This window comes from Elephas maximus, chromosome 22 (genome assembly GCF_024166365.1).
Source record: "Elephas maximus indicus isolate mEleMax1 chromosome 22, mEleMax1 primary haplotype, whole genome shotgun sequence".
Taxonomy (NCBI): domain Eukaryota; kingdom Metazoa; phylum Chordata; class Mammalia; order Proboscidea; family Elephantidae; genus Elephas; species Elephas maximus.
The window spans coordinates 43007475-43031825 of NC_064840.1; the positions used below are offsets into that span (position 1 = coordinate 43007475).

General features: G+C 38.9%; 1 protein-coding gene across 5 annotated transcripts in view; it reads left to right on the forward strand.

Moving 5' to 3' along the window:
- KIF13B (kinesin family member 13B) overlaps window positions 1–24351 on the forward strand; it is a 346406-nt gene that overhangs the window by 96085 nt on the left and 225970 nt on the right. For 3 of the 5 annotated variants that reach the window (XM_049865676.1, XM_049865675.1, XM_049865678.1), the window contains exons 3-4: window positions 9994–10006; window positions 23924–23984. The exons of 1 other annotated variant lie outside the window; for it this stretch is intronic. In XM_049865676.1, coding sequence (XP_049721633.1) covers window positions 9994–10006; window positions 23924–23984 — 74 coding nt within the window. The remainder of the gene's footprint in view (window positions 1–9993; window positions 10007–23923; window positions 23985–24351) is intronic. One more of the 5 variants, XM_049865677.1, reaches the window with a different exon arrangement.

A 24351-nucleotide genomic window follows, 5' to 3' on the forward strand; every position in this document is an offset into this window, starting at 1 on the left:
CCACCATCGGCAGGCAGGGGAGTGGAAAAGCTTTTTAGTAAATAAAAAGGGAAGGCTTCAGATATGTTCTGATGGGAGGTTGTTGGCATGGGGAACCCAGAAATGGGCTAACTGGAACCCAGGTATCTTATGTGATTGGTCTGGAGAGCATATTTGGCTTTCTCTGGCTGACCCTCAGTTGGGGGGCAAAACATAGGGAAGCTGACAGTCATTTAACCAACTTCTTTTTTTTTTTTTTGATCATTTTGAGCCAGCTGCTGCAGAAACTGTGGTTTGGCTTCCAAGGTTGGTTGCTGCAGAGGTTGTGGGTCAGAGCTCTATTGTTATATGTAGTCTGGCCAGTGACTGTTTGTATGTGCCATCTCTCAAGCCAAACGCTTGCCTACACCATGAAACCGCGTAGCTTTAAGTGAATTTTTCCTAGGGCATTGTTTCTTAACTTTTTGGGGGGTTATAGACTCTTAAAAATCTGAAAAATATAGCTCCTTTACCCAGAAAAACAAACAAAAAAACCCCAAAGCATCAGAAACACACAGATCCACTGAGGCCTGTCAGTGGATTGAAGATTTCATTTGCATTTGTGCAAATTTAACAGTTTTATTATTTTTGTTATTATAATACAGTGGAGCCCTGGTGGCATAGTAGTTAAGAGTTCGGCTGCTAACCAAAAGGTTGGCAGTTCAAATCCACCAGGTGCTCCTTGGAAACCATATGGGGCAGTTTTTTTCTGTCCTATAGGGTTGCTATGAGTCAGAACTGACTTGACAGCACCTAACAACAACAACAACAACAGCACAATACAGTATTTTGTTCATATGAATTTTAGACTGTTATTCTCTTTCCTGACCTTAGAATTCTTTGATAATAAGTATATATACAGATATGTTTAAATCCATTACCCATTTCTGTCGAGTCCATTCTGACTCATAGAGATCCTCTAGGACAAAGTAGAACTGCCTCGTAGGGTTTCTAAGACTGTAGATCTTTATGGAAAGTGACTGAGAGTTTCCTGGTGCAGGAGATTGGGTTATTGGCTCCTCAAAGTTCCCTGATGCAGGAAATTGGATTACTGGCAGGACCGTGGTCAGGATGTTACCAATCGCCAATCTGACACAAAGGGTCCTTGTCTTTTCCTGAGTAAGAATGTATGTGAAAGACAAACTTTATCTTCAGCAAATGTTATTTTGCTTGAGCCATGCAAAAGGAGCCAGCAAGCCAGCGAGGGACTAAGTCTCTCCAAAAGGCTGACTCGAAAAGGGAAGTGAGGCTAGGGCTTATATGGGTTCAGTGTAGACAAGGAGACAATACAGTAATGAATATTTAGTGAGCTTTTTTCAAGGGGCGGGTACTTCTCAGAATGGTGGTGCATGTTAATTAGGTTGCCCACATCTGGAATCCAAGATGGAACCTGCTCATATTCAAGATGGAGTCCTCTCAGCAGTCCTTGGCATCACTTATTATGGGATATAGTACAAGCTTACTGATCTTTGGCACTACATTGCCATCTTCCGAGGGCTACGGAAGGTTAAACAGGGTCACATGTTCTTATGTACATGCGGGACCCTGTAAAGGGGAAAAGGTCTAGAAAAACACTAAGAAGGAGATAGTAATTCATGGGTTATTTCAACCTTATCTCATGTTGGAAGGGTGTGATTCCTGTTTACCCAACTTCTAGATGGTAATCTTTTAACAGCTTTTTTGTTCCACCAGCACAGTTAACCCTATTTGTCTCAAGGAGACTCATTCATAGCAGCATGATGGGCTACCATCTTTGAGTGGGGTACCTCTGCCTGTTTCCTACTTGGGTCAAAAGCCAGCATGCAAGAGATTTGGTTGTTATGCAACATGTATACTTTCCGTTGGCCATGACTGAACCACTTTAGACTGGTTCGAAGTCCTGCCTTGTTTCTGTAGGCCATGACTGAACACTTTAGAACCAGTCCCAAGCCCTGGGTTGAAATGAATAGTTGCCCAGTACTGTTTACCCACACAGTAATTGCTCTAGGGTACTATGCTTTTTCTAGTTGACAGTCTTTTGTTTTCATCCTTCATTTAGCAGACATTGGCTTCTAGTAAACCATTACCTCAAACTCTCCCAAAACTGTAAGATTATTAGGAGACAGATTACCAAACTCATGTGGTCTATAAACTTAAATCACAATCACAATAGTATATCTCTTCTACAGAGAAAAGCATGGCTGCTATTTTTCTCCTTCTCCGGGAGCAATATTTGCTTTTGGTTCAATTATGTTCTGCATAGTTGATGAATGGAATCCTTACCTCTGAATAAAAAGGTGTACTCCTACATATATTTAATATAAAATACTTTTTGGATGAGTATCAGGACACTGGGAGAATTATATAGACTCTGGGGATATATTTGGAGTTAATGAAGTTAATAACTGAGTGATTTCGACAGGCTCATCATCTCATATTAAATTTCATTAAGCATTATTGAGTATCTGCCATTTGTCAGGCAACAGGAAGACTGAAACATGCTCTGTACTTTCAAGGAGGAAGCAATAGTGTGACAGTACTTTCTTAGAAAAGACCCAAGGGTGATCTAAAAAACATTGAGAAGATAACTTTTGTTTTTATAAGGACAAGTAAGCTATCACCAAGTCTAGAAGTGGGAAAAATACCCAAGTAGTAGAAAGTACAAAAACAATGAAACCTGAAGGGTCATGGCAAGCTTTTAGAGTAATCCAAATATGTTTACAGCACAAGGTATTTGGGGAAGAGTGGTAGGAGATTAAGGCTGAAAATGTGGTGATGTTGTGAAGAGCCTTTCTTGCTTATAAAGTTTGAATTTTACCTTGTAGGAAATAAAAAACCCACTAATTCATAGTGACCCTATAGTACAGGGTAGAACTGCCTCATAGGGTTTCCAAGGCTCTAATCTTTATGGAAGGAGACTGCCACATCTTTTGCCCATGGAGTAGCTGCTGGGTTTGAACCGCAGACCTTTCGGTTAGCGGATGAGCACTTAACCACTGTACCACCAGGGCTCCTTTCTTGTATGGAATAGGAAGCCATTGAAGGGCTGTAGGCAGAATTTTGACCTGATCAGATGTGTGGTTTAGATACATATTGAATTAATGACAAATTGTAGAGAAGAAACTGGAGAGTAGTGAGACTATAGATAGGAAGGTATGTGGCAGACCAGGAGGGAAATAAAAGAAAGTAGGGTAATACTGCCCACTGCCTATCCACATGGCTGGCTCCCTTACTTCCATTAGGTCTCTGTACAAATGTCATTTTAAAGGAAGCTTCTGCTGACCACTTTACCTCCATTCCTGCCCATTCTATTCCCCTTCCCTGCTTTATTTTTTCCTGTAGAAGTTAGCATTATATCACATATTCATTCATTCTGTTGAAATAGAATTTTTTAGCCAGAATTTTTGTCTGAGTTGTTCAGTGCAGTATCTCTAGTGTCTAGGCTAGTGCCTGGCATATAGCAGATACTCAGTAAATATTTTGCTGAATAAATGAATGAATGAATATAAAAAGCAAAAAGAAAGGATAGGTTTGAGAGACATTTCAGAGGTGAAAATTGTGTTTCAAGAAAGGGATACCCAAAGTAATTGTAGTTAACCGGCAGTTTATTCCCTTGTAAATTGTGGGGAATGCTTGGAAATTGAATTTCCACTCAAGGAAGCTGGGAGTGTTTTAGTATAGTTATGTAGTAGTGCACAAGAAATTTTCAATTTTTCTCAACCTGCTAGCTTACTTAAATCCTAAGGCAATATTGCATTGTAAAACAAAGTCACAATAATGATGATATCTAACATTTATTGAGCATGTATGAACGTACTTGTGCCAGGCACTTTATGTACGCCTTTTTTTTTTGTCTTTGAAGCCCCCAAACCAAAAATAACTCAAACCTGTTACCATCAAGTTGATTCCAACTATTGGAACCCATGTGTGTCAGAGTAGAACTGTGGTCCATAAGGTTTTCAATGGCTGATTTTTTTTTTTGAAAGTAGATTGCCAGGCCTTTCTTCTACAGTGCCTGTGGGTAGACTTGAACCTTCAACCTTTCAGTTAGTAGCCAAACAGATTAACTGCTTCCACCACCCAGGGTTCCTGTAGATAATAGAAGACTAAATAAAATAGAGTATTCCAGATGTCAAGGAAATAGCAAATGGGGTTTTTAGTGATATTTATACCTCTTACAGCAAGTTATCTAAATAAGCAAAGATTGATAAGCGTCCATTGTGAGTCTAGTCACTCTATAAATTTTTAGTCAGGTCAGCTTTATTCCTTATGTGGAAAGCACACTGGGGGAGAGATGACAAAGAATAAAATAAAGATCATTATACAGATCATTGTTTGGCTGCTGGTACTGCTAGCTCAGTCAGAAAAAGCAACAATATCATTATCAGAATAAGCTTTTTGTGATGAACACATCTCTTATAGAACAGGTTGGAGTGGTATCTTGTTAAAATAGAGATTCCAAATGATTAATAGAAGATCAACCAGGAACTTAAAAAAAAAAATCTTTAAAATTAAAAGAGGTGATATTTAATGTTTAATTTTGGTAGGTAACAGCAGTAATTGATTTATAACTCATCATTCTACTGACATTGTTTTGTGTTTTACACATACCTGATACTGGGTGGTTTATTTTTGGACCCAATATAGGTTTTCTTTTTGTCATTGTCATAAATATTATTAAAATTCCCAAAGATAATCAACTTATATAAAATCATCACTAAATTTTTTCTTCATATTGAGATTCTAGAAATTAGTAATACAGCTTGACTTATTTTATGGTGTGATTTATTTAAATGAAAAGTGAGCATAAACCCCTAAATTAGGTCAGTAAAAAGGAGGAAAGAGAGTAGATTCCTCATAGTCAACAGTTCTTACCCGATAATATGGAACCACAAATTAAACTGTCCTCTTCCTAAAAAGCTTATGGGAAACAGTGGTAATTGTTGCAGGCAATAATCATCAATGCGTCCATTGTGGGTATTTACCTTGTAAGGATATTTACATAGTCTCAAAGCACCCTCCCCCTATGCCCCAGATACTTATTAATTACAAGGGGAGAAATAGTCGTGTTACAGTGGAGAAACCTAGTAGTCACTGTCTTAACCAAGTGATCAGAATGAATTGTCATCAGTAATGAGACATATGAACATCATGTGCCTCCTGGTATGATGCACTGAGAAGAGCTTAGCGCTGCATCTGTGTTAATGTTTGACAAAAATGTATAACCTGAATTTAGTCATGAGGAAGCATTAACCAAAAAAAAAAAAAAACCTGTTGCCATTGAGTCGATTCCAACTCATAGTCACCCTCTAGGACAGACCCATAGGGTTTCCAAGGAGTGCCTCATGGATTAGAACTGCCAGCCTTTTGATCAGCAGTGGTGCTCTTAACCAATACACTTCCAGAGTTTCCTGAGGAAGCATTAGAGAAGCCCAAACTGAGGAATATTCTACAAAACTACTGGCCAGTACTCTTGAAGACCTTGGGCGGTGCAAACGGTTAAAGAGCCTGGCTGTTAACCAAAACATTGGAGGTTTGAGTGCACCCAGAGGCATCTCAGAAGAAAGGCCTGGTGATCTACTTCTGAAAAATCAGCCATTGAAAACCCTGTGGAGCACAGTTCTACTCTGACATGCTTGGGGCCACCATGAGTTGGAATCTACTTGATGGCAAGTGGGTACTTTTGAAGTAGTAAGGTCATGAGAGACAAAGACTGAGGAGCTACCCCAGATTGAAGGAGACATGACAGCTACCTGCAACATGTGATCTTGGATTGGAACCTGAAACAGGAAAAGGACATTAGTGGGAAAATGGTGAAATTCGAATAAGGTCTTCTGTGGATTATTTAATACATTTTTTGTTGGCGTTAGTTTCCTGGTTTTGATCATTGTAACTGTAGTTATGTTGTTGTTGTTAGGTGCCATCGAGTTGGTTCCGACTCATAGCAGCCCTATAGGACAAAGTAGAACTGCCCCATAGCGCTTCCAAGGAGCAACTGATGGATTTGAACTGCTGACCTTTTGGTTAGCAGCAGAGCTCTTAACCACTAGGCCGTAAGGGTGCCACTGTGGTTATAGAAGATGTTAACCTTTGGGAAAACTGAGTGAAGGATATACAGGAATTCATTGTACTCTTTTTGGAGCTTTCTGTAAATCTGAAATATTTCAAAATGAAAAGTTAAATGAAACAAAATAGTAGTTCAACTCAGCTGACAAATGAAGGCTTTTAGTGCTTGTACTTTGTGACATCTTTCTAGATTGAGCAGGAGCTGATTCCCTTTGCTTCCTGAATCTCCACTGTCTTCTGGATAGCTGAAGTTTTTAAATGAGGGATTTGGGAATAAAAGAGGCATTGCTATATTGAATTCCAACTACACTTTGAAAAGGTTTTGTTTAATGAATTATTTACTTTTGTACAGAGCTGTAATTACATCTTTGGGTTTCCCATGATGCAGGTTATTTGAGCTTTGCTTTTGTAGCCATGAGAATCCCTAGCTGGAAACTTAGCTCTGTAATTAATTTACTGGTTTGTTTCTGTTTTTATTATGATGTTCTGAATTCAAGTTAGTCCCCTGGATTCTTCTACTGTATTTCATACATGACTGAATTTCATATTTGTTGGTTGTTTCTGAGAAAGAGCTGATTTTTGCTTTTTATAAAAATATTTTATTTAAACTTGAAATACCATACTAAACATCTTATTTTTCTCTCATAAAAGATTATCTGCATATTAGTAAATATAGTAAATAGTAAGCTTACACTGATATAATCATATGATGACCTTTTTATTGGATAATAATCAGAATGGAAGAAATTAACACATTGGGAAATGTTTCTGTTAGCAGGAGCAGTTATTAGTATATGAGTCATAGATTCTAAGGTATAGAGGAAACTCAAAGAGATTGTTTTGACCTATGTGGGCTGGGGAAACAACATGAGGTTTGAAGTCAGAAGACCTAGTTTTGAATCCAGGTCCATCACTACTTAGTGTTGTGTCTCAGACAGGTTAGGTAACTGAGCCTTAAGTTTCTCATCTGTAAAACTGGAATCATAATAGTGTCTTACAAAATTATTGTGAGAATTAATTGTAGTAACATGCAATACACCTGGGCTATTGTAGATATTTCATGTGTGCTAGTTCTTTTCTTACCTCTAGCTAAATTTATAATTAAGCCATCTGCAATTGATGAGAATCTGTTTTGCTTATAAAGACCTATAAAAAGATGATAATTTATGAAAGCAGAGAATACCAGAAGGATGTTTATCTGTGTTTTATTGACTGTGCAAAGGCTTTCGACTGTGTGGATCATAACAAATTATGGATAACATTGCAAAGAATGAGAATTCCAGAACACTTAATTGTGCTCATGAGGAACCTTTACATAGATCAAGAGGCAGTTGTTCAGACAGAACAAGGAGATATTGATCGGTTTAAAGTCAGGAAAGGTGTGCATCAGGGTTGTATTCTTCCACCATACCTATTCAGTCTGTATGCTGAGCAAATAATACGAGAAGCTGGACTATATGAAGAAGAACCAGGCATCAGGATTGGAGGAAGACTCATTAACAACCTGCGTTATACAGACGACACAACCTTGCTTGCTGAAAGTGAGGAGGACTTGGCGTACTTACTAATGAACATCAAAGACCATAGCCTTCAGTATGGATTACACTTCAACATAAAGAAAACAAAAATCCTCACAACTGGACCAATGAGCAACATCATGATAAACAGAGAAAAGATTGAAGTTGTCAAGGATTTTATTTTATTTGGATCCACAATCAACAGCCATGGAAGCAGCAGTCAAGAAACCAGAAGATGCATTGCATTGGGTAAATTTGATGCAAAGGACCTCCTTAAAGTGTTGAAGAGCAAAGATGTCACGGTATGCCTGACCCAAGCCATGGTGTTTTCAATGGCATCATATGCATGTGAAGGCTGGACTATGAATAAGGAAGACCAAAGAAGAATTGATGCCTTTGAATTGTGGTGCTGGAGAAGAATATTGAATATACCATGGACTGCCAAAAGAATGAACAAATCTGTCTTGGAAGAAGTACAACCAGAATGCTCCTTAGAAGCAATGATGGCGAGACCACGTCTTACATACTTTGGACATGTTGTCAGGAGGGATCAGTCTCTGGAGAAGGACATCATGCTTGGCAGAGTACAGGGTCAGCGGAAAAACGGAAGACCCTCAACGGGGTGGATTGACACAGTGGCTGCAACAATGAGCTCAAGCATAACAATGATTGTAAGGAATGGCTCAGGACTGGACAGTGTTTTGTTCTGTTGTGCATAGGGTCGCTATGAGTCAGAACCGACTCAACGGCACCTAACGACAACAACGTCTACCAGTCTTTCACAACTCTTTTTGTCAGAAAGGTTTTCATGTCTCTTGTTCCAAAGAAATGATTTTCTTTGATATATTAGCCATATTGGGTATTACTCCAAAATCTATTAGGCAGGTGTCACTCATTTGCAATACGTTCCTTGAAGTTTTAGTGTTGTAATCTGAAATAATTTGATATAAATACATTCATTAATTTTAGAAGAAAATCTTATGAGACAAGGGGACAAGGAGATGTAAGATGATCAAGTTTCAGATTTGGGTTGGAACTTTGATCCTTTGAGAAGGACCAGTTATTCCTAAAGCTCCAGTTATTGCTTCTATTTGATTCAAATTTCAAAAGTAATTTCCTTTATTATTGTTAAGTTTCTTGATTTTGATATTGTACTGTGGTTGTATATGTGAATGTCCTTGTTTTTAGGAATTGTACAGTGAAATGTTTAGGGCTAAAGGAGCATGACGTTTGCAACTTAACTCTCAAATAGGTCAGAAAAAAATAATGTGTGTGTGTGGTGAAGAGCTCGGCTGCTAACTAAAAGCTCTGCAGTTTGAATCCACCAGCTACTCCTTGAAAACTCTATATGGAGCAGCTCTGCTCTGTCCTATACGGTCGCTATGAGTTGGCATCAGTGTGACTGCAACAGGTTTGGATTTTTGATTTATATATGGAGCCCTGGTGGCACAGTGGTGAAAGTGCTCAGCTGCTAACCAAAAGGTCAGTGGTTTGAACCCACCAGCCTCTCCATGGAAGAAAGCTGTGGCAGCCTGCTTCCATGAAGATTTACAGGCTTAGAAACCCTATAAGGCAGTTGTACTCTGTCCTATAGGGTTGCTGTGAATCAGGATTGACTCCAAGGCAATGGGTTTGGGTTATACATATAAAGAGAGGGGGCTTGGGGAGGTGGGAGAGAAGTGAAAAGTGTAGAGGGGGAAGAGGGAAAAGGGAGGAAGGAAAGGAAAGTAGGGAGGGGAATGATAGAACCGTTGTGGCTGTGTTAATAGTTGGTGAACTCGAATGAAGGGTCTATGAGAATTCTTTGTGCTTCTCTTACAACTTTTCTTTAAATTTAAAACCAGATGTAAGTGTGGCAGTTTCATAGGATGGGAGGAATGTTAGAAGCAGCTGAGTAAAGCAAGAGGAAAATTCATTGTCAAGAAATTAGTTGTTCCTTTAATTTAACCTCTTTTTCGTAACCAGGATAGAATTCACTTTTCGTAGAAGGGCCTGTAGAGACAAAGAGTACTAAACTTATCAAAGCAGAGAAAACTACTTGGAAGTGAAGTATAATAATAAAAAGTAAAGTTTTTTTTTTCCATGTTTACAAGACATATACAAGAATACGCAAAATGCATGAGGCAGAAATATTAGGACTTAACATTATCCAGTGCTTGGATAGTCTTTCATCTACCTGAGTCAATAAATCAGTTTTCTGTAATTAGTCTCCCACCCTATTAGTTACTAGACATTCATTTATTCTTTATTTTAAGTAGCCATTTAGTTTCAAAGATAATATTTTATGTTCTTATTGCAAATTTATATAATATCTATTAACATTTTGCATTTTAAAATGAATGTTCTAAACTAAATTTCTTCCCGCCTTCTCCCTTTTCTTTCATGTCAATAATGATGACTCTTGGGAATTCAGGGGCCAACCAAAGGTAAGAGATTTGTATTATTATGTGATGCTTGTAAATATTTTTGAAGTACTAGTACTTTTCTTCTCAAAAATGAAAGCTTCTTTCTGTTAGTTTTATAAAAGTAATGGAAGCTGTCAGACTATTCATAATCCAAAGCCATTTATTGGCATATAAGGGACTGGAGGCTTTTTGAAAAGCTGTATTTGTACTCTGACCAATGATGGCCAGCCTCTTAGCAACGGCAACACAGATCCTTTTTGTGTTCTGCCGTTTCCCATAGATTGGCCCCAAACTGGTAGTTCCAAAACAGTGGTCAAAACTGTGCTAGGCAGACTCATCCACATGGCTCCGGAGACAGCTGGGAATGCATTCTTAGGCCAACAGAAACTGGCCCATAGCTTCCTCAAGGGGATGTATTTTGATCTTAGATTTGAGCCCAGATTCTAGAGAAAATTCTGTGGGGTGTCAGTTTCTGTTTCGCTTAGGAAATTTATAGGTGTGCTGAAATGGGCACAAATTGATCATCCTCTAAAGTTACTTGGGATTTTCCAGGAAATTCAGGACTTTTATCTGCATTCTTGGTTTTTTAAATTTTTGTTTTAGCTCATTGTCTGCAAAGCTTTGAGTCTTCCTTTCCCTCTCCCTCCTGCCTGCCTCTGGTAACCGTTAATAACTTGGATTATTCTTGTTTTCTTTCTTTTTTAAAAAACTTTTTTTGATGGAGCAGAGACTGTAGATTACAATGAAGATGTGAGAAAATCATTATGTGACTATTTTAAATCTATCCATGTTTTGTTTAATTCAACTGTGTCTTATATATAGCGCATCTATCAGTTTGTCGTACTGTGGGGGCTTGTGTATTGCTGTGATGCTGGAAGCTATGCCACCGGTATTCAAATGCCAGCAGGGTTACCCGTGGCAGACAGATTTCAGCTGAGCTTCTAGACTAAGCAGGCTCGGAAGGACCTGGCAGTCTACTTCTGAAAAGAATTAGCCAGTGAAAACCTAATGAATAGCAGCGGAACATTGTCTGACATAGTGCCAGAAGATGAGCTCCTCAGGTTGAAGGCACTCAAAATATGACTGGGGAAGAGCAAGATTAGGTTGTCCTGATTCATTTACATATGTTTAAGTACACCTAGGCATTTTGAAAGGCAAAACAATTTCTTTCTATTTATCTCAGAGTAAACTTGGCAGTCAGTTCTTTTTTTAAACTTGGCAGTCAGTTCTGTTAGCCAAGAGATTTTTAACCCTATACTTCTTTCAGGTTTTGAAGCTTTTCTTTTAGTGTAATAGGAATTTATTTGTCTCATGCACTGCAGCCAAGAGTTTTCTCAGCTCTTTTTAAAATCTTAACACTGTGCCCAGGGTGTTCTCTGTATTGTGATTCAGATCCCAGTCTAGACTGAAAATCGTTTTCGCCGTGTATCTCCCCCTCCCCCCACCTTTTTTTTTAAGGAAGAGGGGGAAAAAAAAAAAAAACTTTAAGGCCACTGACGGACTCTCAAGCTTATTTTCTTGGGCTATTCTCAAACTGAGACCTACATCTACAGCCCACAGCTAGGGTTGGTAATTCTTGGGATTACAGTCTTCTCAGGGGTGGGGGAAAAAAAAAAAACCCTTTTTCTACATGGAAAAGAAAGAGGAAATAAAACACAGAGAGCAAAAAGAGCAGAGCGGATACTAAGATGAGAAAGAGGAGAAGAATATTCTGAAAAACCACAGAGGGACTTGAAACCCCCAAATCGCCAATGGGGTGAGGGCCCCTTAATTAGGCGAGAGTGGGTCCCAGTGGACCACAACCCCTATTTCCCTCGTTTTTATGGGGTCTGGTCTTAGGACTGCGCTTGGCCACCCTCTTCTTGCCTAATTCCCGAGAGCAGTGGAACAACCTGGTCCAGTGCGCTTACCTGAAGTTAGAGGCCTCTCCTGTCCAGTTTCTGTTCCCGAGCTCAGGTGGGGACTCGGCGGACTTTGTCCCGAGCGGGAAATCACGGTAGCCGCCCAAGACTCCTTACCGATCAAATGAGATCGGGGCATGTCTTAAGGGGTATCGGGTTTGGATACTTACCGCCCGGGTTTCACAGTCAGCCGTCTCAGCGGATTTGCCAGAATTTGTACCCTAACACCACTCGGGTTCTCGTCCTGTCCTGTCTTATTAGCCGATTGAAATAAGACAGACACTGATTGCAACGGAAGCAGAAAGTGGCAAGTTTATTGTTTGCGCATACAAGGAGTGTGTGGGGTTTAGTGACCTTAAGGCCAGGTGCTCGCTAACTAAGGGGGCTGGGGAGCTTTTTGTTTCCAATGGCGTCAGGGGGTTGGGTTTGGTACCCGGAATTTTCTGCCTTTAGCCCTCCCATGCCTATATTGGGGGGGGGGGCGGCAGTTGAAGGATGTGATTTCAATCTGTGCATGCTTCAAGGTGTAACTAGGGCTAGTCAGTGGATGGAGCCACTACCTGCTACAACTTCTTGCTCAAAACGAGCTTGTGGTTAGCAAGACAGAGAGGGGGGAGGAGGTGTTGATTGGGGTTTTCAATATGGCTGAGCAGCCTGTTTCACTGCCACCTCAAAGTAGAGTTGACCTTAATGACATGGATGGAGTCTAGCTTTCAGAACCTTCGTTTACTGATGTGGCATGACTCAAAATGAGAATAAACAGCTGCAAACATCTGTTAATAATCAGAACTGGGAATGTAAGGTGTATGAATATAGGAAAATTGGAAATCATAAAAAATGAAATGCAACACGTAAAGATTGATATCCTAGGCATTAGTGAGCTGAAATGGACTGGTATTGGGCATTTTGGATCAGACAATCATATGGTCTACTACTATGCCAGGAATGACAACTTGAAGAGGAATGGTGTTACATTTATCGTCAAAAAGAACATTTCAAGATCTATCCTGAAGTACAGTGCTGTCAGTGATAGGATAATATCTGTATGCCTACAAGGAAGACCAGTTAACATGACTATTATTTAAATTTACGCACTAACCACTAAGGCAAAAGATGAAGAAATTGAAGATTTTTACCAACTTCTGCAGTCTCAAATTGATTGAACATGCGATCAGGATGCACTGATAATTACTGGTGATTGGAATGTGAAAGTTGGAAACAAAGATCAATAGTTGAAAAATATGGTCTTGGTGATGGAAATGATGTTGGACATCATATACTTGAATTTTGCTAAGACCAGTGATTTCTTCATTGCAAATACCTTTTTTCATCAACATAAATGACGACTACATACATGGACCTCGCCAGATGTAGTACACAGGAATCAAATCGACTACATCTGTGGAAAGAGATGATGGAAAAGCTCAATATCGTCAGTCAGAACAAGGCCAGGGGCCGACTGCAGATCAGACCATCAATTACTCATATGCAAGTTCAAGTTGAAACTGAAGAAATTAGAACCACAAGAGCCAAAGTACCACCTTTAGTATATCCCACCTGAATTTAGAGACCATCTCAAGAATAGATTTGACGTGTTGAACACTGATGACCGAAGACCACATGAGTTGTGGTATGACATCAAGGACATCATACATGAAGAAAGCAAGAGGTCATTAAAAAGACAGGAGAGAAAGAAAAGACCTAAATGGATGTCAGAAGAGACTCTGAAACTTGCTGTTGAACATTGAGTAGCTAAAACAAAAGGAGAAAATGATGAAGTAAAAGAGCTGAACAGAAGATTTCAAAGGGCAACTTGAGAAGACAAAGTATTATGATGACATGTGCAAAGACCTACAGATAGAAAACCAAAAGGGAAGAAAATGCTCAGCATTTCTCTCGCTGAAAGAACTGAAGAAAAAATTCAAACCCTGAGTTGCAACACTGAAGGATTCTATGGGGAAAATACTAAATGACGCAGGAAGCATCGAAAGAAGATGGAAGGAATACACAGAGTCTCTATACCAAAAAGAATTGGTTGATATTCAGCCATTTCAGGAGGTAACATATGATCAGGAGCTGATGGTACTTAAGGAAGAAATCGAAACTGCACTGAAGGCCTTGGGGAAAAACAAGGCTCCAGGAATTGATGGAATACCAGTTGAGATGTTTCAGCACAAGGATACAGCACTGGAAATGCCAAGAAATTTGGAAGACAGCAGCCTGGTCAACCAACTGGAAGAGATCCATATTTATGCCTATTCCCAAGAAAGGTGATCCAACCGAATTTGGAAATTATTGAAGAATATCATTAATATCACATGCAAGTAAAATTTTGCTAAAGATCATTCAAAAGCAGCTGTAGCAGTATATTGACAGGAAATTGCCAGAAATTCAAGCTAGATTTAGAAGAGGACGTGGAACCAGGATATCATTGCTGATGTCTGATGGATCCTGGCTGAAAGCAGAGAATACCAGAAAGACATTTTCCTGTGTTTTATTGACCAAGGCATTCAGCTGTGTGGATTGTAACAAATTATGGATAACATTGGAGAGAATGGGAATTCCAGAACATTTAATTATGCTCATGAGGAATCTGTACATGGATCAAGAGGCAGTCGTTGGAACAGAACAAGGAGATACTGCATGGTTTAAATTCAGGAATGCTCTTCTCAGGGTTGTATCCTTTCACCATATCTATTCAATCTGTATGCTGAGCAAATAACCTGAGAAGCTGGACTATATGAAGAAGAATGGGGCATCAGGATTGAAGGAAGACTCAACAACCTGTGTTATGCAGATGATACAACCTTACTTGGTGAGGAGGACTTGAAGCATTTACTGATGAAGATCAAGGACCACAGCCTTCAGTATGAATTATACCTGAACATAAAGAGAACGAAAATCCTCATGACTGGATGAATAAGCAACATCATGAAAACAGAAAAGATTGAGATTGTCAGGGATTTCGTTTTACTTGGATCCACAATCAACTCCCATGTAGCAGCAGTCAAGAAATCAAAAGGAAATTGGCTGCGAGAGATCTCTCTAAAGTGTTAAAAAGCAAAGATGTCACCTTGAGGAATAAGGTGCACCTGACCCAAGCCATGGTATATTTAATTGCATTATATGCATGTGAAAGCTGGACTATGACTAAGGAAGACCAAGGAAGAATTGACGCCTTTGAATTGTGGTATTGGAGAAGAATGTTGATTATACCATGGAATGCCGAAAGAATGAACAAATCTGTCTTAGAAGAAGTACAACCAGAATGCTCCTTGAAAGCAAGGATGGTGAAACTGCATTTCATATACTTTGAACATGTTGTCAGGACGAATCAGTCCCTGGAAAAAGGAGAGGGTCAGTGAAAAAGAGGAAGACCCTCAAGGAGATGGATTGACACAGTGGCTGCAAGAATGGGCTCAAGCATAGCAACAAGTGAGGATGGTGCAGGACCGGACAGTGTTTTGTTCTGTTTTGCATAGGGTCACTATGAGTTGGTACCAACTTGACGGCACCTAACGACAACAACAACTTACAATAGAGAGAAAATGTTGTGTTAACATAAATAAATATGGATGGCTAAATACCACATTGTAAACACAGTGGTTACATCTAGGAAGAGTTATGCTTGGTGAATGGGGAGACTTGGATTTTTTACCTTATGTTTCTGTGTTGTTTGTATTTATTTATGTTGAATATTTATTACTTCTCTGTTAATTGAACAAAAAGATCTTTTTAAATTTTAAAGGAAAAATGTTTATTTTGAAAGAAAAGGGCTTGTTTGCTTTATGAAATGTATAGCTGGAAGAGAACTGTAACAGTTTATAAAATTGCTGAGACTTGAAGTGGACCAATCAGTGTTGTTAGTAAATAAGCACTAAATGTGCAGTAAGCCCCAACTTTGTGTTAGGCTGTGGCATGTTGACATGTTTAGGGAATAGAGCTAATGGAGCATAGTGGTGAAGAGCATGGACTTTTGAGACATGGATTCCAATGGACCTGGGTTCAAATCCCAGTTCCCCCACCTACTAACTATAAGGTTCTTAATTAATTTGTATCTCCGTTTCCTTTGAACAGTGCCTAGCACATAGGTGTTGCTATGGTTATTTTAGTGATAGCGTTTCTACGGAGGTTAGGAATAAGAAATGTTGTTAAATCCCTAAATTAAGAAAAAAAAAAAAAGACAGTGGAGAAAGGAATGCTGTTTAGAGGCTATTAAGTGTACACATATGATGATGGGAATTTGAAACTGAGAGCTGAGTTTACAAGGAAAGAATCGGGGTGATTTCTACTTAGCCTTGTTAAGAACAGAATTAAATAAAATTTTGAGGTGAGAGTTCAAAGCTAGAGCAGAAGAAACTTAATTTGAGCTTTACATTTTATTTAATCTTACCATACTTCAGTGATTCTCACCATGGGCGACAAATGTACTTTGAAAAATAGCTCCTCCCTGAAATTTTGATATTCAGTCCTTTGGGAAGTTCTTGTAGTTAATTTTACTTATCTCCCTGTTTAAGAGTTGCTAACATAGCAAGACATCACTAATTTTTTTCCCTAAATTTTTTTAATTTTGTTGTTGTTGAGAATATATACAGAAAACATACACCAATTTGACAGTTTCTACATGTACCGTTTAGTGACATCGATTACATTCTTTGAGTTGTTCAACCATTCTCACTCACCTTCCTTTTCTGAGTTGTTCCTCATCATTAACATAATATCACTGCTCCCTATCTGAGTTGCTGTTGTCAGTTCGATCTCATATAGATAGTTCTTAAAAGAGCGTAATGCTCAAGGCAGATCTTCTTTTTTCCTAGTTAAGTTAAACCATTGTTCAGTTTTAAGATGACTTCAGGGGATATTTTTGGTTTAGGTTTTAAGATTATCTCAGGGCAGTAGTTTTAGGGCTTCATCTTCCTCTTTTCTGCTGACCCTGTACTCTGCCTAGCATGATGTCCTTCTCCAGAGACTGAGCCGTCCTGACAACATGTCCAAAGTATGTAAGACACAGTCTCGCCATCATTTCTTCTAAGGAGCATTCTGGTTGTACTTCTTCCAAGACAGATTTGTTCATTCTTTTAGCAGTCCATGGTATATTCAATATTCTTCTCCAACACCACAATTCACAGGCATCAGTTCTTCTTCGTTCTTCCTTATTCATTGTCCAGCTTTCACATGCATATGATGTGATTGAAAATACCATGGCTTGGGTCAGGCGCACTTTAGTCTCTAAGGTGACATCTTTGCTCTTCAACACTTTAAGAAGGTCCTTTGCGGCAGATTTACCCAATGCAATGTGCCTTTTGATTTCTTGACTGCTGCTTCCATGGGTGTTGATTGTGGATCCAAGTAAAACGAAATCCTTGACAACTTCAATCTTTTCTCCATTTATTGTGATGTTGCTCATTGGTCCAGTTGTGAGGATTTTTGTTTTCTTTATGTTGAGGTGTAATCCATACTGAAGGCTGTGGTCTTTGATGTTCATTAGTAAGTGCTTCAAGTCCTCTTCACTTTCAGCAAGAAAGGTTGTGTCATCTGCATAACGCAGGTTGTTAATGAGTCTTCCTCCAATCCTGATGCCCCATTCTTCTTCATATAGCCCAGCTTCTCGTATTATTTGCTCAGCATACAGATTAAATAGGTATGGTGAAAGAATACAACCCTGACGCACACCTTTCCTGACTTTAAACCAATTAGTATCCCCTTGTTCTGTCTGAACAACTGCCTCTTGATCTATGTAAAGGTTCCTCATGAGCATAAAGCGTTCTGGAATTCCCATTCTTTGCAATGTTATCCATAATTTGTTATGATCCACACAGTCGAATGCCTTTGCATAGTCAATAAAACACAGGTAAACATCCTTCTGGTATTCTCTGCTTTCAGCCAGGATCCATCTGACATCAGCAACGATATCCCCGGTTCCACGTCCTCTTCTGAAACTGGCCTGAATTTCTGGCAGTTCACTGTTGATATACTGCTGCAGCCATTTTTGAATGATCTTCAGCAGAATTTTGCTTGTGTGTGATATTAATGATATTGTTCTATAATTTCCACATTTGGTTGGGTCACCTTTCTTGGGAATAGGCATAAATATGGACCTCTTCCAGTCAGTTGGCCAGGAAGCTGTCTTCCATATTTCTTGGCATAGACCAGTGAGCACCTCCAGCGCTGCATCCATTTGTTGAAACATCTCAATTGATATTCCGTCAATTCCTGGAGCCTTGTTTTTTGCCAATGCCTTCAGAGCCACTTGGACTTCTTCCTTCAGTACTATCGGTTCCTGATCATATGCTACGTCTTGAAATGGTTGAACATGTACTAATTCTTTTTGATATAATGATTCTGTGTATTCCTTCCATCTTCTTTTGATGCTTCCTGCGTCATTTAATGTTTTCCCCCCAGAATCCTCGGGTATTGCAACTTGAGGCTTGAATTTTTTCTTCAGTTCTTTCAGCTTGAGAAACACTGAACGTGATCTTTCCTTTTGGTTTTCCATTTCCAGCTCTTTGCACATGTCATTATAATGCTTTACTTTGTCTTCTCGAGCCAGCCTTGGAAATCTTCTGTTCAGTTCTTTTATTTCATCAATTCTTCCTTTTGCTTTAGCTGCTCAATGTTCGAGAGCAAGTTTGAGAGTCTCTTCTGACATCCATCTTGGTCTTCTCTTTCTTTCCTGTCTTTTCAATGACCTCTTGCTTTCTTCATGTGTGATGTCCTTAATATCATTCCACAACTCGTCCAGTCTTCGGTCACCAGTGTTCAATGTGTCAAATCTATTTTTCAGATGGTGTCTAAATTCAGGTGGTATATACTGAAGGTCATATTTTGGCTCTCGTGGACCTGCTCTGATTTTCTTCAGTTTCAGCTTGAACTTGCATATGAGCAATTGATGGTCTGTTCCACAGTCAGCCCCTGGCGTTGTTCTGACTGATGATATTGAGCTTTTCCATCATCTCTTTCTACAGATGTAGTCAATTTAATTTCTCTGTGCTCTATCTGGCGAGGTCCACGTGTATAGTTGCCGTTTATGATGGTGAAAGAAAGTATTTGCAATGAAGAAGTTGTTGGTCTTGCAAAATTCTGTCATTCGATCTCCAGTGTTGTTTCTATCACCAAGGCCATATTGTCCAACTACTGATCCTTCTTCTTTGTTTCCAGCTTTTGCATTAAAATCACCAGTAATTATGAATGCATCTTGATTGCATGTTTGATCAATTTCAGACTGCAGTAGCTGATAAAAGTCTTCCTTTTCTTCATCTTTGGCCCTAGTAGTTGGTGCGTATATTTGAATAATAGTCATATTAACTGGTCTTCCTTATATGCGTATGGATATTATCCTATCACTGACAGCATTGTACTTCAAGATAGATCCTGAAATGTCCTTTTTGACGATGAATGCAACACCATTCCTCTTGAAGTTGTCATTCCCAGCGTAGTAGACTATATGATTGTCCAATTCAAAATGGCTGATACCAGTCCATTTCATTTCACTAATGCCTAGGATATCGATGTTTATGCATTCCATTTCATTTTTAAAGATTTCTAGTAGTCTAATAGCTGTATAATATGTTTTAAAATCAGGAAATGTGAGTCCTCCTACTTTGTTCTGTTTGAACGTTGTTTTAGCTGTTCGGACCTTCTTGGCATTCCATATAAAGTTGAGGATTGCTTTTTCTATTTCTGTAAAGCAGGCTGTTAGAATTTTGATCAGAATTGTGTTGAATCTGTGGATCGCTTTGGGTGGTATTGACATCTTAACAATGTTAAGTCTTCCAATCCGTGAACATGGAACATCTTTCCATTCATTTAATCTTCTTTAATCTCTTTCAGCAGTGTTTTATAGTTTTCATGGATTAAGCCTTTTACTTCCCTGGTTAGATCAGTTAAAAAGAGGAAGACCCTCAAGACTTTGATTGACTCAGTGGCTGCAACAGTAGGCTAAAACATAGCAATGATTGTGAGGATGGCACAGGAGTGGGCAGTCTTTCGCTCTGATGTGCATAGGGTCGCTGTGAGTCAGAACTGACTGGGTGCCACCTATGAACAACAACAGTGTAAATATGGCAGGACAGCGGGAGCATCTGACGTATCCTAACTTCACAAGGGGAAGTAGAGAGAATCAAGATCAACAGCCTAAGGCTAATTCCTATGAGGTAGAGGTCAGACTCCGCTTACCAACCTTGATACTAATTCTGACACCAGCTGTTGTTCCCAGGTGGTACCAGAATTACTTCTCTGCTGGGTTTGATAATTTGTTACAGTGGCCACACGGAACTCACAGACCATATTCACGATTATAGGGTTTATTAGGGAAGTAACAGGTTACAGTTCAGGATTAGGAATGACTCAGGATACAGTTCTTTAGTCAGGACAGCTCTTTGGCTGTGCCCACAGGCAGGCCTTTCCCTTGGCCCCTGGGCCCTTTGGGCTGACCTCTGCCCTAGTCAGGCAATTGTTACAAAGCTCTTTAGCTCCACCAGGAAACCCCAGAGACACCCCACTCCACCAGAAAGCCTCCTGCCCGAAGGCACTTGGCTCTCTTGCTCTGTGGGATGGCAAACCTTTTGTAGCCGCCTTGCTCTGTGGGCAAGGAATCCTACCATACTGTCTTGCACTAGTCACCCAGTTCTGCTGCCACCATTTCTCTGCCATTACTTCTTGCCATCTTGTGCCTTTTCTGGTGTTACAGCACTCTTTCTCTGTCTCCTGGGTCTAGGAGGTTCTTAGCACAGCGATCCCAGGCCCAAAAGGTGTGTTCCATTTTCATCTCTTTTTCTTGGTGGTAGGAGGTCCCCCACTATTTTTTTTTTTAATTTTTTGTTGTTGGGAATATATCAATCAAAACATATATGTATTCAGCAATTTCTACATGTACAATTCAGTGACATTGACAGTATTCTTCGAGTTGTGTAACCATTCTCACCCTCCTTTTCTGAGTTGTTCTCTCCACATTAACATAGACTCACTGCCCCCTAAGTTTCCAATCTAATTTTTGAGTTGCTGTTGTCAATTTAATCCTATATAGATAGTTCTTAAAACAGCATAATGCTCGAGGTAGGCTAAGCTACCACTATTGATAGATATATGTTTAGCTTTAAAAAGATTTTGGACATTAATAATGTACAACATGTAATCCAGGTAAATGGGTATCTATCTACTGGACTCAAGGGCTCCTGCTCTTCTTGGGTATTGTCAGCTATTGGGCTTCTGCTTTGCCTGTCTGGCCTAGGTTCTAGCACTCACTGACCCATCCTAGGGTGACACATGCCTCACTGGCCTGCTGTTTTCCCCAGAGATATGGGTGTCCTGATGAGTTTTTAACCAGTCAGCATGTTCGTTGCCCCCAGGGTCCTCTCCTTGTGCATGCCCAGAACTGCTCTTCTCCTTTGCAGCAGTCTCCTTTCAACTCATTCCAGAACCCCCTTCACTGGTTCCATCAGTCTCATCACAGCTATTTGTCAGGGATTTCTGTTTCTGATCTGGCTATAAACAAGCACTCTGCTTTCAGAAACTTCCTACTATTTGCCCTTTCTCTCTTCCCTTTCCCCCTGTCATTCTGAGGTAATTTTAGGTAGGATGGGGATATAGGCATGTATACTTAATTTACTATCTTAATCTAATTTCCTTTCTTAAAAACATTAACTTTTAGACTTCTGGTCCAGATGACTTTATGAGTTCACACAGAAACATTCTCCTATCAATTCCAAACTCATAGCAGGTTCAGATAAAATATTTTAAAATATTAAAAACACATCATCCCATTTGACCAAGGGCTCAATAGATGGTCCCAGATAGAATGGGAGAAAGATACAGAATAAAACTCAAATTCTTTTAAGGAAGCCAGACTTTCTGGACCAGTAGAGAGTAGATGAAATTCTGAGACTATCACCCTGAGATACTGTTTACACTTGGAACTCAAACCACTCCCAGAGGTCACCTTTCAGCCAAATGACAGATTGGCCCACCCGGGGGTACTGTCCTTCTCAAAATCATCATCTAAATGAAACCAAATGGTAAATATCTACCCTAGACCAAAGATGGGAAGGCAAGGGGAAATAGGGAAGCTAGAATAATGGAAACAGAACAACCAGAATGGATATAATGAGAATGCTGGTATATTGTAGAAAATGTAACCAATGTCACTGGACAATATGTATAGAAATTGTTAAAGGAGAACCTAATTTCCTGTGTAAACTTTCACCAAAAACACAATAACATATTGAAAAACAAAACAAAAATTATGTCATCATTCTCAAAACCAAAATATACAGTTTGAGAGATCAGCAGTGTCCTGACTGAAGCAGCATACTTACTGGGCTTTGGGACCAGACACAGCTCTCTGAGGTGATTGGAAATCAGCTTGTGCAGATTAATAAGAATGCTCATGTATCATGAAAATGATTTTGGGTGGGGTTTCTCCATGAATGAAGGACTGAAACAGGGTTTTGGGCAACAGGAGGAAAAAGAGATACTGGACCTTTGGAAGACCTAACTCTGAGCTTTATTAACTAGAAGCATAACTTTTCCTGTAAAGGAGGCCATAACTATCCTCCTTACCACCCTCCCTGCTCAAAACAAAAACAAAAACAAAAAAACTGTTGCCGTCGAGTTGATCCTGACTCAGAGCTACCCTGTAGGACAGAGTGGAACTGCCTTATAGGGTTTTTAACGAGTGACTGGTGGATTTGAACTGCTGACCTTTTGGTTAGTGGCCGAGCTCTTAACTACTGGGTCACCAGGGCTCCAAAAGAGGCCATAGGGAGTAGAAAAAATAAGTAATCACATAAACCATAAAATAATAAGCTCCTAATTAAGATGAGCTGCACACTAACATGTAAAGGCACGGGAGAAAAAACTATTATAAGGAAGCATTGCAACAAACCCTAAAAGTGGGGAAAGTTTGATGGAATTTGAAGTGAAAATGAATTTTAAAGCAATTAAGATGCAATTTAAAGATGATTTAAAATCTTTAAAGGTACAAAAGATTTAGTACCATTTATGGCAAAACAGGTATTATGAAATTATAAAGCATCAACTGGTAGATATAAAACCATTAGGAATCCAAAAAATATACTCAAATGAAAAACTTTTAAAAGATTGCAAAAGAAATATATGTATACTTTAGAAAGCAGTGATAAAGCAAAAGTAATATCCCACCAAGTAACATTAACTACTGTCAGCATTTTAAATGTATATTCTTCCTACTGTTCATGCATATACTTTTTTTTTTGGTACAGATAAGAAATCATACTTTAGGTTTACGTAATTTTTTCATTAACATGTACATTTTCTTGTCATTAAGTTTTCTATACTTTTAAAGATACACAGTATTGCACTTATGGGTATGTTATAATTTATTGAAATAATTTGCTCTCTTATAGCTATTTTCATCATTGCTTTACTGAACATCTTTAAATTTATTTCTTCTAAAAATATCTTTCTCTAATTATAAAAGTAAATCAAGGAGTACCTGGATGGTGTGAATTATGGTTAAGTGCTCTACTACTAGCTGAAAGGTTAGAGGTTTAAACTCACGTAGAGACACCTCAAAAGACAGGACTGACAGTCTACTTCTGAAAGTCACAACCTTGAAAACCCTATGAGCCAGTTCTATTTTGTACACATGGGGTCACCATGAGTTGGAATTGACTTGATGACAACTAACAACAAACAACAACAACAAAAGTAAATCGTAATAGTAAAAATGTACAAAATACATAAAAGCATAAGAAGAAAACAAATATATAATAATAGTCATCATATGCATATTATTCTATAGCTCCCTTTTTTCCATTTAACATTATGAACAGTTTTCCATGTGAAGTATAGATCTTTATCATGTACAGGGTACTTAGTTGTCCATTGTAAGACTGTACCATAAATACTTAAACTAATCCCCATTGTAAGACAGTAAATTGTTTTTATTTCACTGTTATGAACAATGTTATCGGTGTTATGACATTGTTATTGTTATAGCATTATAAGTAATATTAAGGCTTTATTCTTTATACACACCTATTTTAATTTTTTTTAACAGGCATTTGCTTATGATCATTGTTTCTGGTCTATGGATGAATCTGTCAGAGAAAAATATGCAGGTAATATAGTACAGCATTCTGCTAACTACTGATAATATAGAAAAAGTGTTGTAATATTTTTTCCATAAAAGATCAGCATATTCTTTTGTGTAACTTCAAAAACTGTACAGGCAAATTTCACCAATCCTTGCTATTAGAGTTTTTATGATGATTGGGAAATGGGAGATTCACAGTGCACTATTCTTGGTATAAGATGCTAAAGTTAGATTAATAGCATACACAGTTGAGGTTATCTTACGCACATACACCTCCCCAGATCTTCCATGGGACCAGTAGTACATAATAGCTGCTTAGGAGAGAGAGAGGGTTGGTGTATATGGTTGTTCTGAACTCTAGTACCCTCTGAATAAAGGCACTAGTTAAGTGG